The sequence below is a fragment of the Equus caballus genome, chromosome 9 (assembly GCF_041296265.1).
Source record: "Equus caballus isolate H_3958 breed thoroughbred chromosome 9, TB-T2T, whole genome shotgun sequence".
Lineage (NCBI taxonomy): Eukaryota > Metazoa > Chordata > Mammalia > Perissodactyla > Equidae > Equus > Equus caballus.
Genome location: NC_091692.1, coordinates 1,736,933 through 1,753,884, shown reverse-complemented (window position 1 = coordinate 1,753,884; position 16,952 = coordinate 1,736,933). Strand labels below are relative to the sequence as shown.

The following is a 16,952-nucleotide window of genomic DNA, read 5'->3' as shown; positions in this document are numbered from 1 at the left end:
CAAAAAATGATAGAGTAAGGACCTCTAAAACTTCTCTTCCATAAAAGTATTGAGAACATTGGCAAAAATTGTAAAAACTAGCTTTTTCCAGTTCACTGTAAATTATTCAAATGCTTAAAGGAATCTGGGGAGCATTTATTTGAGTAATAAAGTAATAAGTAAGTAATCTCAGTAAGACCAGTGGGCTTTGTCACATGTTAACTTGCCTTGTAACCAAGCCCCCATCCAGCTCTACAGTAGCCTTGAAAACCAACAGCCCGCAATTGTGGTGAAAACTGGAAGTCTGGCGGCTACTGGAGAGTCTAGAAGGTTAGAACCCCTGCAAAGCCTCATTCCCAGAGACGAGTCATTCTTTGGCCTGTCCTCTGCTTCTCTGGAAGACTCAACTTGAAAAATTCTCTTTATGTGACATGACTGCTCACCAGTGCAAAGCCTTTCCCCAGGGGCATTTGTTGAAAACAATGAGACAATTGTTTAACTCAGCAGCTGCCAAAGGCAACAGGTTACAGTTGGGGTAAACAATAGGTTAACCAAAAAGTAGAAGAGAGAACACTTACCAAATTCATTCTATGAGGCAAGTGTTACCCTGATACCAAAAATAGACAAAGATATCACAAGATAAGAAGACTACAGTCCAACATCTTTATGAATATAGATGCAAAAATTCTCAACAAAATGCTAGCAAACTGAATCCTGAACTATAAAACAAGGATTATGCCATGACGAAGTAGAATTTAATCCTGGAATGCAGAGTTTTTTCAACATGCAAATATTAATCAATGTAATAAGCAACTACTTTTGGTTAATGCACCATATTGATAAGAATAAAGATGAAAAATTACATGATCCCTTTGGTGAAAAAAAACACTCCTCAAAGTAGAAATAAAAGTGAATTATCTCAGGATAATAAAGATCACCTCCTGAAAAATTAGACAAGAAAAGAAAGAAGATGTTCTTATTGGAATGGAGGAATTAATGCTGTTTTTTGTGATGACATAATTGTGTATATAGAAAATCCTTAGAAATTTGCAAAAAATTATCAGAGTCAATACATAAGTTCAGCAAGATACATGATCAATATACAAAATCAATTGTATTTCTATACACTAGCAATGAATAATCTGAAAATGAAATTAAGAAAATAAGTCCATTTATAATAGAATCAAAAAGAACAAAATACTTAGGAATAAATTTAATAAAATAAGAGTTTGGCTTGTACACTGAAAACTACAAAACATCATTGGAATAAATTAAAGAAGAATAAATGATTGAAAAGACATCTTTTATTCATGGATTGGAAGTTCTAATGTTGTTAAAATGGCAATATTCCTTAAGTTGATCTACAGGTTTGACATATGAAAATCTCAGCTCTTTTTCTTTTTTGCAGAGATTGAGAAAGTGATCCTAAAATTAAAATGAAAATACAAGGAAACTAAAACAGTCAAAATTGTCTTGAAAAAGAACAGTGAAATAGGAGAACTCACACTTCTGTATTTCAAAACTTACTACAAAACTACAGTAGACATAATTATTTAATACTAGCATAGGACAGACTTACAGACCAATGGACTACAATTAAGAATCCAGAAATAAATCCACTTATTTAGGGTCAATTGATTTTCAACGTGAGTATCAAGACAATTTCAACAAATGGTGCTAGGACAATTTGATGTCCACATACAAAAGACTGAATTTAAAGCCCTTCCTCATTCAGTATGCAAAAAACAAGTCAAAATGCATCAAATACTGAAATGTAACACCTAAATCTATAAAACTCTTAAAAGAAAACATAAATTTAAACCTTCATAAACTTGCCTTAGTCAAGGATTCCTAGATATGACACTTAAAAAACAAGCAACCAAAGAAAGAAGAGATATATTGGACTTAATAAAAAAAAATTTTGTGTGCTTCAAAGGACGCTATCAAGAAAGTGAAAAGACCGTCCTCAAAATGGGAGAAAATATTCACAAATTACGTATTTGATAAGGGTCTAATATCCAGAATATATATGGAACTATTTCAATTCAACCAAGTTAATTAAAAATACTCAATTAAAAAGTGGGCAAGTAATTTGTCTACACGTTTCTCTAAATTAGGAGGAATGCTAACCAGAATAATGTGATGCCACTTCACATCCACTAGGATGGCAAAATAAAAAATAAAGACAATAGTAAGTTTGGCAAAAATGTAAAGAAATTGGAACCCTCATACATAGCTGATGGAAATATAAAATGGTGTAGCCTCTTTTGAAAACAGTTTGGCAGCCCTCAGAAAGCAAACCATTGGGGCCAGCCTGGTGTCATAGCAGTTAAGTTTGCACACTCTAGTTTGGTGGCTCAGGGTTCACGGGTTCAGATCCCAAGTGCAGACCTGTACACTTGTCATCAAGCCATGCTGTGGCAGTGTCCCACATGCAAAATGGGGGAAGATTGGCACAGATGTTAGCTCAATCTTGCTCACCAAAAAAACCAGCAAACCACTGAGTTTTCAGATGATCTAAATAATTCCACTACTACTTATATACCCAAGAGAATTGAAAACTTGCGTCACACGAAAACTTTTACATGAATGTTTATAGCAGCACTGTTTATAATAGTCCCAGAGTGGAAACAACCTAAATGTACATCAACTGATTAATTAATAAAGAAAATATGGTGTATCCATACAATGGACTATTATTCTGCCATAAAAAATTAATGAAGTATCAATTTATGCTACAATATGTTCGAAGCTTGAAAACATTATGCTAAGTAAAAAAGCTAGACACAAAAAGCTACATAATGTATGATTCCATTTATGAAGTATTCAGAATAGACAAATCCATAGAGAAAGAAAGTAGATTAGTTCTGCCAGCGTCTAGGGGCAGGTGAGAATGGGAAGTGATTGCAAAGAGGTATAGCACTTGTTTTCAGGGATGAAAATGTTCTGGAATTTGACAGTAGTGATGATTGTGCAGTTTTGTGAATAGGCTGAAAAACACCAAATTGTACACTTTTAAAAAGCTGAAAGTTTAAATTTTAATTTTATGATGTGAAAATTCTATCACAATAAAAATGTATAACATTTGGACTACTTGCTAAGTTATACATTTTGAAAAATTGATCCTATGCTGTACCATGACACATTTCACCAAATTTCAAAGGATGTAATCATTCAAAATGTGCTCTACTCTTAATTCAGAAATAAAACAAATAGATAACTAGAAAAGTTCACTAAGTTTGGAAATTAAGAAAAATACTTCTAAAAACCAATGAATTAAGACTAAATCACAGTGGAAATATATTTTGAAAATACTAATTATAAATCCAAACTTGATTGTCACTTAAGTCATAATGCTTAGAGGAAAATTTAGTAGCTACAAATGGAAAAACAGAAGAGATGAAATCAAAAAGCTCATCATACTTCATCGTATTAGAAAAGAATAACAACTTAAATAAAATAATCCAAAGGAAAAATAATGAAAGCAGAATTCGGTGTATAGAAAACAATCCAACAGTGGGTGTGATCAGCAGAATCACAAGACGGCTTTGGAAAACAGTAACAAAATTGGTACAAGTCTGGAGCAATCTATATAGAACAGAGAGGGAGAGAAAGCAAACACATGTTATCACATTAAATATGAGAAAGATGAGATGGCTACAGATGCTGATATGAAACTATTATGAGACTATTATGAACTATGATATATCAATGTTTGAATATTTAGATAAAATGGACACTTCCCAGAAAAGCAAAATCTTAGAAAATCTTCATAAAAAGATATAGAAAATGTAAAAATTTTATGTCTATAAGAGAAACCAAATTCATAATTTACAATCTTCCCACAAAGGCCCATTTGATTTGGTAATTTGTAAATTCCACTAAACATTGAAGAAAGACATATGTCAATCCTACACAAACACGTCTAAAGAATAGGGGAGAAAATCTAAACTTCTTTAATTAGCCTTTATACTGAAACCTGACAAGGCTAGTACAAGAAAAAAATTACTGGCCAGTCATATGCAAATTATAAACATATTTTCAAAATTGTAACAATATGTTAGTCTACTGAATCCAAAAATATATAGAAAGGGCTATTTATCGCAACCAGGTTTAGTTTATTCCAGAACTGTAAGGTCAGTTTAACATTCAAAATTTGTTGATATATTTCACCATATTTTCAGAATAAATGAAAAACATCATATAATCATTTTTTCAGAAACCCTTAGTTTTTCTGTTCAATGAGCTCAGATACGGTATCATTTCTTTAACTGTTACTGAGGTCTCAGAGCTCTGTGGAAGAACTATAATAAAAACATGTCAACTCTTGAGGACCTTCTCCAGGAAAACCTGCTAACAGCAGGACCTTTTGCATCATATCCTATAGATCAATCTGACATCGCTTTTCCAGCTGTCCCTCCTGAGATCTCTCTGAAGCTACAAAGAAAAGGAAGCAATAATTCTGTTATGGCTATCAGAATTATTGAAATGGAATCACATGGTTTTCTACACTTGCCGTGGCAAAAGTATGCCTCTTGGCTTCTTAAAACGTTGTTAGAAAAGGAGTGAAAAGTTTTCTGTGTGTGACTGGACTGCAATTCAAAGATGATATCTCCCCACTTTGAATTCCCATCTGAGGCAGTTACTTGAGGAGAAGAGAGCCAACCCCATGTCAAATAAAATCTTCTTATTGAATGACCACTCACTCCCAGACTGTTTATTTTTTGCTAGTCAAACACAATTTAAAAGTTACGGTAATACTGTAGGCACACCACAAACTGCTTCCTAATTTCAATTTAGCTGTGCATTCTTTTCTCTGGTATAAATTGATTTATGTTCTAAATTATTAAATGCAACAGCATGATCTGGGTAATCTGAGCTTGGTGTAAAAAAAGTGAATATTAATCCTAACATCTATTGCAATAAAGATATTCCTATACTTTTACACCCATAAAATTGAGGAAAAATCCATACCATTCTGGATTGTGCCTTATGTTAATGAAAAACAAAAGCAGAAACCATATTTACAACTTATAATGAGGTAATTACCCATTTTCCACCCTTTTATTAAGATAGACAGACCTTAGCTAAAATCCTGGCAATGTACTTGTTCAATTTTCCTGGAGCATCAATTTCTCATTTGTATAATTGTTGCAAGAATACCCATTTTGTAGGAATTATGTGAGGATTGTGTGAGATAACATGAAACTTGACTGAGTGGTGCCTAGCATTTAATGCGTCCAGTCAAAGTTGAATTTCTTTGACTTTTTTCTTGTACCAGACAATTTCATTTCCGTGTCTCGATCACAGACTTGGAAGAGAGAGCTCCTTAATCCATCTCTTCTAACTGGACCAGAGATATAGCCTTATTCTGATGTAAACAAATTTGAAGGTTTGGGCAAACCAACTATCTTTTCTCTGTCATAAATACTGGGGCCAACTGGTCTTTTCCTGAATTACAAGATTATGTAAACTTGGTCTGGTGTCTCCCACGTTAGGTCTCATACAAAACCAGGCCGTGGAAGCAGGGAGCTGATGATGTAAGGGAAGCAGACGCAGGTGTATGAGTCGGATTGCAGAGGTCCCAGTGTACAAAGCTAGCACCATTGTTTCCCCGTATTTCTGATCTCACGTTTAATTCTCACTGTGCCACGTCTTTAGAGTCTGCTGTATTATTTTGTTTGTCCTTTTGAGGCATACATCTTTTTTGCCTTAGCTGGCTGGAATGTGTTCTAATCATTACAATCCAATGAGTTTGAGTTATAAACGACTCCACTGCTATTTATTTTTTTTAACTTTTTTTTAATTTAATTTTATTTTTTTCTGCTTTATCTCCCCAAGCCCCCCTGTACACAGTTGTATATCTTAGTTGCAGGGCCTTCCAGTTGTGGGATGTGGGACGCCACCTCAACATGGCTTGACGAGCAGTGCCATGTCGGCGCCCAGGATCCGAACCCTGGGCTGCCGCAGCAGAGCGCATGAACTTAACCACTCGGCCATGGAGCCAGCCCCTCCACTGCTATTTAAATTCAGTAATTTAGAGCAACTTTTGTTAGTTTTAAAGATATTCAGTTATATCATATTTTTATTAATACTGAGTTTTAAGTAGACTGTAAAATTGGTTAACAGGTTTACTGATAGCAAACACTCTGCTTTGAAAGTGTCATCTTTACCTTAAAAATATTAGTGGATTCATCATATATTCCAATATTGAAGAAAAAGAGAATACAAAGATTATATAATCCTAAGAAGGAAAAATGATCAAAAAAGCTTGTCCAATAATTGAATAGGTTGTGCATGAAATAGCGTGGTCCTAAATTTTATTACATATTAATATATGAGGCTGGCCCGTGGCTGAGTGGTTAAATTTCCATGCTCCATGTCAGCGGCCCAGGGTTTTCCCTGTTCGGATCCTGGGCGTGGACCTAGCACCACTTATCAGGCCATGCTGAGGCGGCGTCCCACATAGCACAACCAGAAAGACGTACAACCAGAATATGCAACTATCTCCTGGGGGGTTTGGGGGAGAAGAAGAAGAAGAAAAAGAGAAGATTGGCAACAGGTGTTAGCTCAGGTGCCAATCTTAAAAAAAAAAAATATTATGAATATATTATTTAGAGTGCTTTTGGCACAACTAAAAAAAAGAAGACCTAATTAAAAGGATAAATTTATTATGTAAGAAGGGGCAAACTGTTCAATGATGTCAGTGATGTCAGCAAAGATTCTGGCTCTTCTGTCTTTTCACTCAGCTGTCCTCAGTGTGTTGGCAGTACTCCTTAGTCTTGTCTTCTCATGCATCCAAAATGCTTTTGCAGGCTTTGTAATCCAACACAACCTTGTCCAAGACACAAAGGGCAATTGCCCATCCTAGATTGTTTTTAAATCCTGTAATCTACATCTCCCCAAAAGTCCCCCAGCACACTTCCTCTTACACCCCATTGGTAAAGTTTCTGGTGTGCTCTATTGTCTAAGCAGAATTATGAATATGTCTCTTTTATTCTAAAATGTGCCCCCATTTGGGTGATAAATTATGACTTCCTTAGGTTTGGTCACATGCCTGTGCCTTAGGAGCATGACATACCAGAAAAAAAGCAAATATCTAGTATTTTTAGCCTACCTCATGGAAAGTGATTCTGGCAAGGAATAAGGTAATGGCATTGGGGTAGGCAGCTAAGAATGTCTGCCACATGTTAAGCACTAAACAATTTCCAATTTCTGATTATGAAGTTAGCCATTGTGCAAATTAGATTGAATAATTTATGCTAAAATTCTCTGTGATCATCTGGGTGTTCATGAATGTGAATTTAGGAAGCAGCAGCAATGAGTCAATTTTATTATTAGGGAATCCAATTTTGTCTTCTTTCTCAAAATATTGATAAAGGTAAGATTAACAACCTCCACTTCTTGCTTATTTTTTATTATATTTGATATTATATTTTCTTTGTCTTTCCTCTAGAATTAGACCCAGTGACCAAGCAACTTATGCTCCAAACAGCTCAGCCAACTTTCAGCCATCTGACAGATGTAAGTAAAATGTTTAGGTGAAAATAAATATCACTATTCGTGGTCATTAATGCAAGCATTTATTATGTTTTAGTGTTTAGTAGCCTTGCTACTAAAATGACTATAATATTATCCACCTTCTAGAAAATAATTGAGTAAGGTATTTTTAAAAGTTCTTACAATGATCCAACCACCAGCTTATATGTTTCACTGTTACTTATGGTAATATTTTTGGTAACATGGAAATTTATAACAGACTATGAAAACTTTTGTAGCCTCTCTCAACAAAAGTATGATGTATAATGAGACTTACATACAGGGAGTTTTCTTCTAGGAATTTCCCTCTAGGGGTTTCATAGTTTCAGATCTTACATTTAAGTCTTTAATCCATTTTCAGTTGATTTTTGTGTATGCTGTAGGATAAGGGTCCAATTTCAATCTTTTTCATGCCTGCAATATGTGATAGCATGGACGAACCGTGAGGATCTTATTCTAAATGAAATATGCCAGCCCCAGAAAAACAGATACCACATGATTCCGCTTGTGTGACGTATCTAAACTAGACTCATGGGAGCAAAGGACAGAACTGTGGTTTCCAGGGGTTGAGGAGAAAGGCTAATCCATGTGTATAAAATTTCAGTTATGCAAGATGAATATGTTCTAGAGATCTATGTACAACATTGTGCCTATAGATAACAATATGGCATTGCATACTTAAAAATCTGTTAAAAAGGAAGATCTCATGTTGTGTTTTGGCCACAATGAAATAACAAAAAAGGTGGACATTTTTTTAAAGCAGTACAAGCATATAAAGAGATATTTCAAAAGCTGTGGATTATTATTTTTTTAGCTTTAGCATGTCCTTTTTATGTAAATAAGATATTGCTTGTAGTTGCAATGACTACACCTTATTCTAATCTCTATAAAGCTTATATTTACAATATGCTATAGACTGCATGGAAGAGCATTATGAATTAGGCTTTGTTAGAATATTTAGTTAGTTCAAGGTAGAATATTTAATAACTTTTACAAGAAATGTGAAAGAAACCTTGAACAAATTTATGATATAATGAAGAATATGGAGAAAGTTTAAATCGATAACGTTTCAGAGAGGTCTGGAGAAAGCCAGATGGCCTGATGTCGTTGCTCTACATGAAAAGAAGGCAGAACTCAAGTCCACAGAACTGGATGATTGTAAAAGGTGGCAGACTATGATGCGTGATGGGAGAAAGCAGCAGAGAATTCAAAGGGGAAAGGAAATGAATTAGCAGTTTAACTAAATAGGGTCTTTGAGGACCAGAGATCTCTAAAAGGAATTTTTAAAGACTACCTTCTTTATAGTATTTTGCTCAGTGCTAGCCCCCATCTCTGGCTCCCCACAAAATCCTTAGTGAGGTCCACATGACACTCAGATGCTTTCAATGCTTTCTCACAGTTGAACCTGAACACATGTTGAGTTCTCCTTTAAGTGTGGTGAAAATAGAAGTCCCCCAAAGGGAACAATACCTGGGTTATATTTTGAGGACTCCCCGGGGATTTGTGCGTCAAGGTGCAGCTCTTAGCACTATTTTGGATTAAACTACCATGATGAATTTGAGACAAGAGTGTTTCCTCACTATGGTTGCCAAATGACAGACCATGATGGTTGTTGGCATATGCCTTCATAGAAGATGGATGTTATGAGATGAGCAGCTGTAAAGCGTACAGTTTAATAGTGAAGGAGTCAAATGAGGTGCTAAATACATGTACCAGTCCACATATTTGAATGAGAGGATTAAGCAATATCATCTGATGTTTTAGGCTAGTAATGGATACGTAATTGAGCCACAACATTTAGCCAATTTCCTACGATATAGAAACTTTTCCGGGATTTACTAAGATGTCCACAGCAGAGGTTATCTGTGGAGGTAGAATTCCTTGGAGAAAGTGCTCTGTTGGGTGATTTGGTCATCAATCAAGTATTAGAATGATTTGTTGAGGTAAAAAGCTACAAGAAAGTAGAGAAATGTATGAAGAGTGTAATCCCAGTGACATGAGAAGAACATTTTGCTTTGTGGTTAGAATACGCCAGTGAAACGCTCAGGAGTGGCAGGTGCAAAGTAGAGAGACTTGAAAGAGGTGACAAAATCATTTGCAAGACCACGGCTAGGAATTACATAAGGTGGACATGTCTCTGTTTTGGTGGCAGAATATTATAAAGTGGAAAGTAGCTGGGATTTAGATGACAAAATTCTGATCATAAGGCAAAAAGACAAGTAATAAAAGACTTCTACATATATTTTAAAGCTCAAGAGACTTTGTAATAAGCCCTTTGATAAGATGGCATGGAGAAAACATTGATGCCACTCAGAGATAGTCACTTCAAGAGCAATTTATAAACTAGCCTTCCTGGACAGAGATTGAATTCACTAAAAACCAAAATTTTCCTCTTGTATCTGTCTTCTAGTAAAGGTGATTCAGGAGGAAGAAAATTAGAGGTCAGAATGCCACCCCCAGTAGATAAAAAGGGATAGGTGACTGGAAACTCTAATTGTCAGTTCAAAATCCCTCTGTGGATTCCTGTCATGTGGCTCAGCTTCCTGGGGTCACTCGTGCTGGAGAACAGGAAGAAACTGGCCTCCAGAACTCACCCTGAGCACTGGACTTGCCCACTAACTTAATTCTGCTCTGGTTGTTGTCCTACATAAAGCAGATATGACCACCTGAGACGTGAAGAAGCAAATTTTGGAAATAAAAACAGTGGACTTTCAAAGACTCTAGGAACGAGAAACAGCCATTCATTTTGGTTGTTTTAAGGGTATAAATCATATTCTTGTTCTAGATAAATTAAGTTCATGAAATGAGAGGGGTTTGAAAGTAAGGCGGAGACGCCAGTCTTAGGGACTGAAGACGGAGGAGGGTCTGTGCAAAGTTGTTTCCCGAGGCGGGCTCTGAGGACGAAAGGTGGGAAGCAGGTCAGCATTGAACTTCCAAGTTCATTTCTAAACCATCCTATTTGTAGCAATAATAATTTCGCGTCCCTGAACTTAGGATAAACCCACTGACGTCTGCTGACACAAGTGTAACTTTGCCTGACTCTGCCAAGAGAACAAGTCCAGAGTCACGAGAAGAGACTTTCTTCACAGCTAAGTCATCAGCCTGGGATCCGAAACACCACCCAGAACAGGACTTTGAGAAGGCCCCTTTATCCCTTAGTTGGAAGAGGACTTTAAGCCACTAGTCAATGGAGCCCTGGGTATCACAAGTAAATCCTGGTGTTGTCTTCTCCTTTGGGTGATTTTTTGGAGGGTTATGCAGATAGTCTTTGTGGGAAATACATAAATGAGGAAGAAAGAATGTTATTCACCAGGGTTGAGGGTGGTAGAAAGTGCTAGGCTGACTGGCTGGTATTCCACCTGTGTGAGCAGAAGTCTAGAGTGTGCATCCTGGGGATCAGAACACAGTGGGGAATGTGATATATCAGAGAAACGGGCATTGAAAAGGCAGCAGAAAAAGCAAAATCGAGCAAGGAGAAAATCCTAGGTTGGAAGTGTGGCTGAAGAGAGACTTAGAAGAAAATACACATTTCTAATTAAATGCTTAAGTTGTTTGCAGTGGCAGGTTGAAAGTAAAAATTCTTTTTTCCTCAAAATCCCAATTGCTCACTAATGATTTTGATGTGAATTTTTTTTTTTTTATGCTCAGTGGAAAAAGTAGCAATTCCAACTTTCGGTTTGATGGGGGCAAGAAGAGACATTGCATGCACAGCCAGCCACATGTGTCAAACCATGTAGCACAGGAAGGATGAAACAGGCTTTATTCTCCAGGGTGTTAAAGATCATGCAAGAGTTCACTTTGAATTCCATATTTGTTAATGTTATTCCATGACGATTCTAAAGCTGCTGCAAATTTTGCCTCTTTCAGGAGCATCTATTTCTGGCGCTTTGCACATACTGGCATCATTTTATTAACTGATCCCAGAAGAATGAAAATTAAAAGAGCAGAACATATATCTGAATAAAACACCCGTATCTTTTATGCACTTTTTTCATGCTGATCAGCATTTTTCCACAGACTTAAAATTTTGACTAGTTTATAAAAATGAGGACTTTCTGACATGGCTCAGTACTGCCTGTATAATTATTGGATATTTGAACGAAGCCAAATCTTACCCTTGGTGCCACCAAAAGCCAGCTTTGAAATTCATTTTGGACCTTACTCCCAACTCAGATGCTCAAACTGTGTTTGATTCTCCCACGTTTACTTCTAGAAACTCGGTTGTGTTTCCTTTCAGGATTAATCCACAATCAATCTGGAATTGACTTTGTGTATGGTGTGAATTTAAGGTCAAGTTTTTTGTTTTATTTTTCCATACGGATGTCCAATTTTCCCTTTGTCCACTGAACTGCAAGGCCCCCATTGTTACAAATCAGGTGATTACGTATGTGTGAGTCTTCTTGTGTATTCTCTCTTATTTTATGTAGATCCGTTTGTCTGTCCACACACCAGTGCTGCAATGGCTTAAGTTTTGAGGATTAAATATAAATTTAGATTTTTTTTGTAGAGTAAATCCTTCTACTTTGTCCTTCTTCATGATTGCCTTGTCAATTCTCTTCCTTTGTGAGTTTCCACTTAAATTTTACCATGAAGTCAACTTATCGATACGCACAGAATAACCTGCTGGGATTATAATGTTTTCTATTTGTCTTTAGTTTTCAGTAGTTTTATTCTGATGTGCCTATCTTTGGTTTTAGTTTTATTTCTATTTATTCTGTTTAGGTTTCAGAGCTTTTTGAATAATGATTCTGCCCCCATTCTTTTTCTTCTCCATCTCATACTCCATTTAAATATATGTGAGAAAGTTTCACTCATGTCTTTTTCTCCTACACATCTTCAATATTTCTATTTCTTTTTGTCTCTGCTTCAATCTACATACTTTCAATTGCTCTTCTCTCCAGTTCACTAATTCTGCCTTTTACTCTTTAATTGTTGTTTAAGGCCAGATTATCAGATCTTTATGTCTTCATGGGATTATCAGATATCCAAAGGCTTTGAAAAAAATGGTTTTTCCCAGCTTTTCTAATTGTGCTCAGCAAGAATGTCTACTGCAAAGCCATCCACTCAACCAGAAGCAGAAGTTATGCGTATATTTCTGCTGAAAAAGATGACTCACAGAATTTTCCCTGGTTAGTTTTAATTTCATATTCCCTTTGGCCTACCGCTTTTCTGTGGTTTTCCATCTCAGGGACATGCCTAATTCACAGGACATTTTTTAGCAAGTGTTTGACAAAATTTTTCCCAATGAATGGTTCAAGACTATCTATCGGCCCTGATATCTAGAACATTAAAATAGAGTCTCCCTTGCACCCACATGTCTTCAGCCTCAGGAATACCTTTACTTAAGATGATTAACTTAGCTATCTTATCTTTTAAACATTTATATTCTAAGACTTTGCCATGTGCATGAAGTAGGGACTCCTTTTCTCTTACTGTATTCTTTGTGGAGAGACTAGACTTCAAGGAAGGTACTTAGTGAGCATGGCTTGATAAACAGGTCAGGCTCATGGAGAATAATGGAAGTTTAGTAAGTATATGAGTAGTTGCTGACAGAACATACAAAAAGCATTTTAAATACAGAAAGACTAGAGAACACTGCCCCAGACTAGAGTGGACTCACCTAAGTTGAAAAGGGAGCAAGGTGAGCAAAGAGAATGAAGAAAAACAATTAAAACATTGTGAGTCAAGTTCAATATTAGACAAAACTAATAAAAAGTTTTACCCTTGGTATAGAATGTTATGTTCAGTGAAACATATTAGGAAGAATAAAACTAGGTATTTTGAAAATGGAAAAATATAGTCAGACACACTGTGCAGCTGGTGAAAAGCCATTCTATTATTACTTGAGCTAAATCAGGTTTGTAATATAGCAGAACAATTAGATTTAATTTTTTTTAATTGAGTTCATAATAGTTTACATCAATGTGGGATTTCAGTTGTACATTATTTCTTGTCTTTCACCACATAGGTGCTCCCCTTCACCGCCTGTGCCCACCACCCACCCCCCTTCCCCTGGTAACCACTGAACTGTTTTCTTTGTCCATGTGTTTGTTCATATTCCACATGTGAATGAAATCACCTGGTGTTTGCCTTCTCAGTCTGGCTTCTTTCACTAAGCATAATTCCCTCTAGGTCCTTCCATGTTATTGCAAATGGGGTGCATTTGTCTTTTTTATGGCTGAGTAGTAGTCCATTGTATATATATACCACATCTTCTTTATCCAGTCATCAGTCGAAGGGCACTTGGGTTGTTTCCATGTCTTTGCTATTGTGACTAGTGCTGCAATGAACACAGGGGTGCATATGCTACTTTGGATTGTTGATTTCAAGTTGTTTGGGTCAATGCCCAGTAGTGGGATAGCTGGGTCATAAAGTATTTCTATTTTTAGTTTTTTGAAGAATCTCCATACTGTTCTCCATAGTGGCTGCACCAGTTTGCATTCCCACCAGCAGTGTATGAGGGTTCCCTTTTCTCCACACCCTCTCCAAAAATTAGGTTTAATTTTTAAGATAAAAATCCAAAATTTCACTCTATAAGTTTAGTGAGTGTGGTAAATGGGAAAGCAGAAGGAAAATTAAGAAGTTCCTTTTCTTAGGGACTTCCCTACTTCTTAGGTTCATCTGTCTGTGACTACATTACGACATTTTTTGAAAATCTCTGTAAAAATACATATATGTTACACAAAAAAGGAACACTATGCTCTAGAAATGTTAGTCTATAATGCTTGTCTGATGTCTCCCATTTTCACCTGACTGCAATTTCATATTGCACGTGTAATATTCTGCTGAGTGGTACCCGACTGCTGTCAGGAGCATAGCCGCAGTGGGGGACACGTGTGGAGGCCCAGGTCTGTGCTCCTGGCATCCTCCCTCGGCTGAGGGGTTGGCACTCACAGACAGAAAAGGCAAAGTGGTAGCAGAAGGGAGAAGGCTCACAGGCATGCTGTTTCTTCGCTCCACAATGTATGTGGCAGGTGTGTGTTTTCCAGCATCCTTTTGGCATTTGACTGGGTGACCAGCTACAAAATGGACTGAACTTTAAAAGTAAGGAAAGGAATTGCTTTAGTTTTTGTCATACTTTTCCTATTTCATCTATTTAAAACAGACAGCTGAGTTTCAACGTAGGAAACATCATAGGGTCACCCATGGAACTGTTTGAACAGTCATGTTTGCTCTCTCCATACTCTTCGCAGTTTCTAATTCAGGATATTTGAAATGGGTGTCAGACACCTGCATTTTTAAAAGTTTTTAATAATTGTACTAAAACTCCCTTCAGACTTCGAGACACTTACATGGCATCAATTCCAAAACACAAATTTTTAAAACTTTGTTGTTTGGTTTTGAAATAAAAGCCAAACTACTTTTTTAAGACCCTCAGCCCAACCCAGGTTGTCTGTTCAAGTACGTGTATTCCCCATTGGTGCCATTACCTTTTAAAAGATGATGGCAATCCTATTTTAATTCCACTAACTCTCAAAGCAATTGGTTTTGTACTGGACAAGAAAAAATAGTAATATCACAAAAACCTGTCAGGAAGGATAACATGGAAGTAATTCTCACTTATTCTCATTCTTCGAGAATCACTTAGGAATCCGTGACTGAGAATTTCCTAAATGATATTCCAGGTAGCCCTTTGCTCAGATCTGGAACTTTTCAAACTGCTCTTTAGAAACCGAGAAACTTCGAAACGCTTCTACACCTTATGCCACAATATATAAAAATGGAAACAAAAATAATAAATTATTAATTTTTGATGAAAGTGCTATTGGATCTCCTTTTGTCTGTGTGCCCATGTGTACCCGTGAGCAGTTGTGTGCACGCAGGACTACTCCTAAAGTAGAGTGAAAACACGACACCTCCCACCTTACACGCTGCAGTGCATTGCTGGGTTAAGTCAAACCATCTGATCGTGTGTTCATCCAAATGGGGTTGCTTCGGTTTTGCTGATTTGTGTTCTGTGTCACAGAACAACCTAATCTGAGGATGTTATTACCAGAAACGTCAGAGCTGTGCTGTTCTGAATGTACTACACTGTAAGGATGTAGGTGTAATTTCTAATATTCTTTTTATTAAGGCACATGGGAAATGTTTTTTGTGGCTATAGTGCCAGTAATGGGTCTTTTCCTGAATGGGTACTTTGTTTTCCTTTCAAGGGGACTGTGACTCATTAAATGAGTCATTGATCCTTCTTTGTGTTGACTACTAGAAAGCTTCGGGCTAAATTTGTGTCCCATCCTAGCAGCTGTGCAGGCACATTTGGCATGCTTTCAGTGTACTCATCTCCCTCTGACATCATCTCCTCTTCTTATCCTCATTTTCCCTTTGTCCCAATTTTCTCACTCAGTCTTGATTTATTTTATTTTGTAGGGTTGTATGTATTTTTGTGGGAAAACCTTTTTAAGATATATCTTTTGAACGGGAAAAGAAAATCTAAGTTCAGATTTATCATGATCACCTAGTGCCAACCACCTAGTTTAAATCATTTTACCTTTAATCAATATAATCAGAATGGTATAACTTTGCAATAGTATTCTTTTGATTAATAGTATATTATTTCATTCATGATTGAAATAAGAATATAAAGCAATATACAAAAATGACCAAGATCATTACCAGAGAATTTTAGGGGGAGTCTTTAATTTATTCATTTGCTTAATGAATTAATGGATGATAAGGGAGAACAGACAGAAGGAATAATTATAATATTAATATAATTCAGAAAATATTTTTAATTAAATGGATGAAACTTGATCTTTCCCTTTAGATAACTTCTCAATAGACTCAATAGTCTAGGATTTAATTTAATTAATCATTTGATATGCTCAATTTATTCTATTACATTGATGGTCCTAAGCATCATGATTGCCATACTATATGATACATTATTTTTAAATTTTAGTTTAAACTGAAATATTCTTTAAAAGAGATTTAGATAATATCTATAAACACAGAGAAATTTTAAAAGATTTAGAGTGACTACCTTATTTTATATTCTTACCAAATCAATTAGAAAATAAAGTTTAAGAAGTAAAAAGCAAATGTTGTGTTGAAACATGAAAATTGTTCTGCTTCTAATTAGAACAAATGTTATGGCCTCTTAAAATTACTCTTGATTTAATATGCTTTTCTTTTCATGCATAGTTATTGTGAGAAATCCTTCTGTTTCTAATCACAGTTTTCCAGAAGAAAAAATAATATAAAGCAAATTTCTAGAACTTGGCAATGATTTCTGCTTTTGAAAACAGGTTTTCAAGTTTTCTAAAAACATTTCTGTTACTGGAACAACTATTTTTTCCTGCATAAATAATTTAAATATAAAGAGCATTTGAGGTTCTCTATTATTTTAATAGGAGTTTTACTTTTGGAACAAGAGATTCATGTTATGGCATTTACAATGAAACTTTCATTGTTGTCATTTACCATGTGCGTAGGGT

General features: G+C 35.9%; 1 protein-coding gene across 4 annotated transcripts in view; it reads left to right on the top strand.

The window, feature by feature from the left end:
* CNBD1 (cyclic nucleotide binding domain containing 1) overlaps positions 1-16,952 on the top strand; it is a 409,209-nt gene that overhangs the window by 356,606 nt on the left and 35,651 nt on the right. For all 4 annotated transcript variants that reach the window (XM_070221378.1, XM_023648351.2, XM_070221377.1 and 1 more), the window contains one exon: positions 7,436-7,503. In XM_070221378.1, the coding sequence (XP_070077479.1) occupies positions 7,436-7,503 (68 nt within the window). The remainder of the gene's footprint in view (positions 1-7,435; positions 7,504-16,952) is intronic.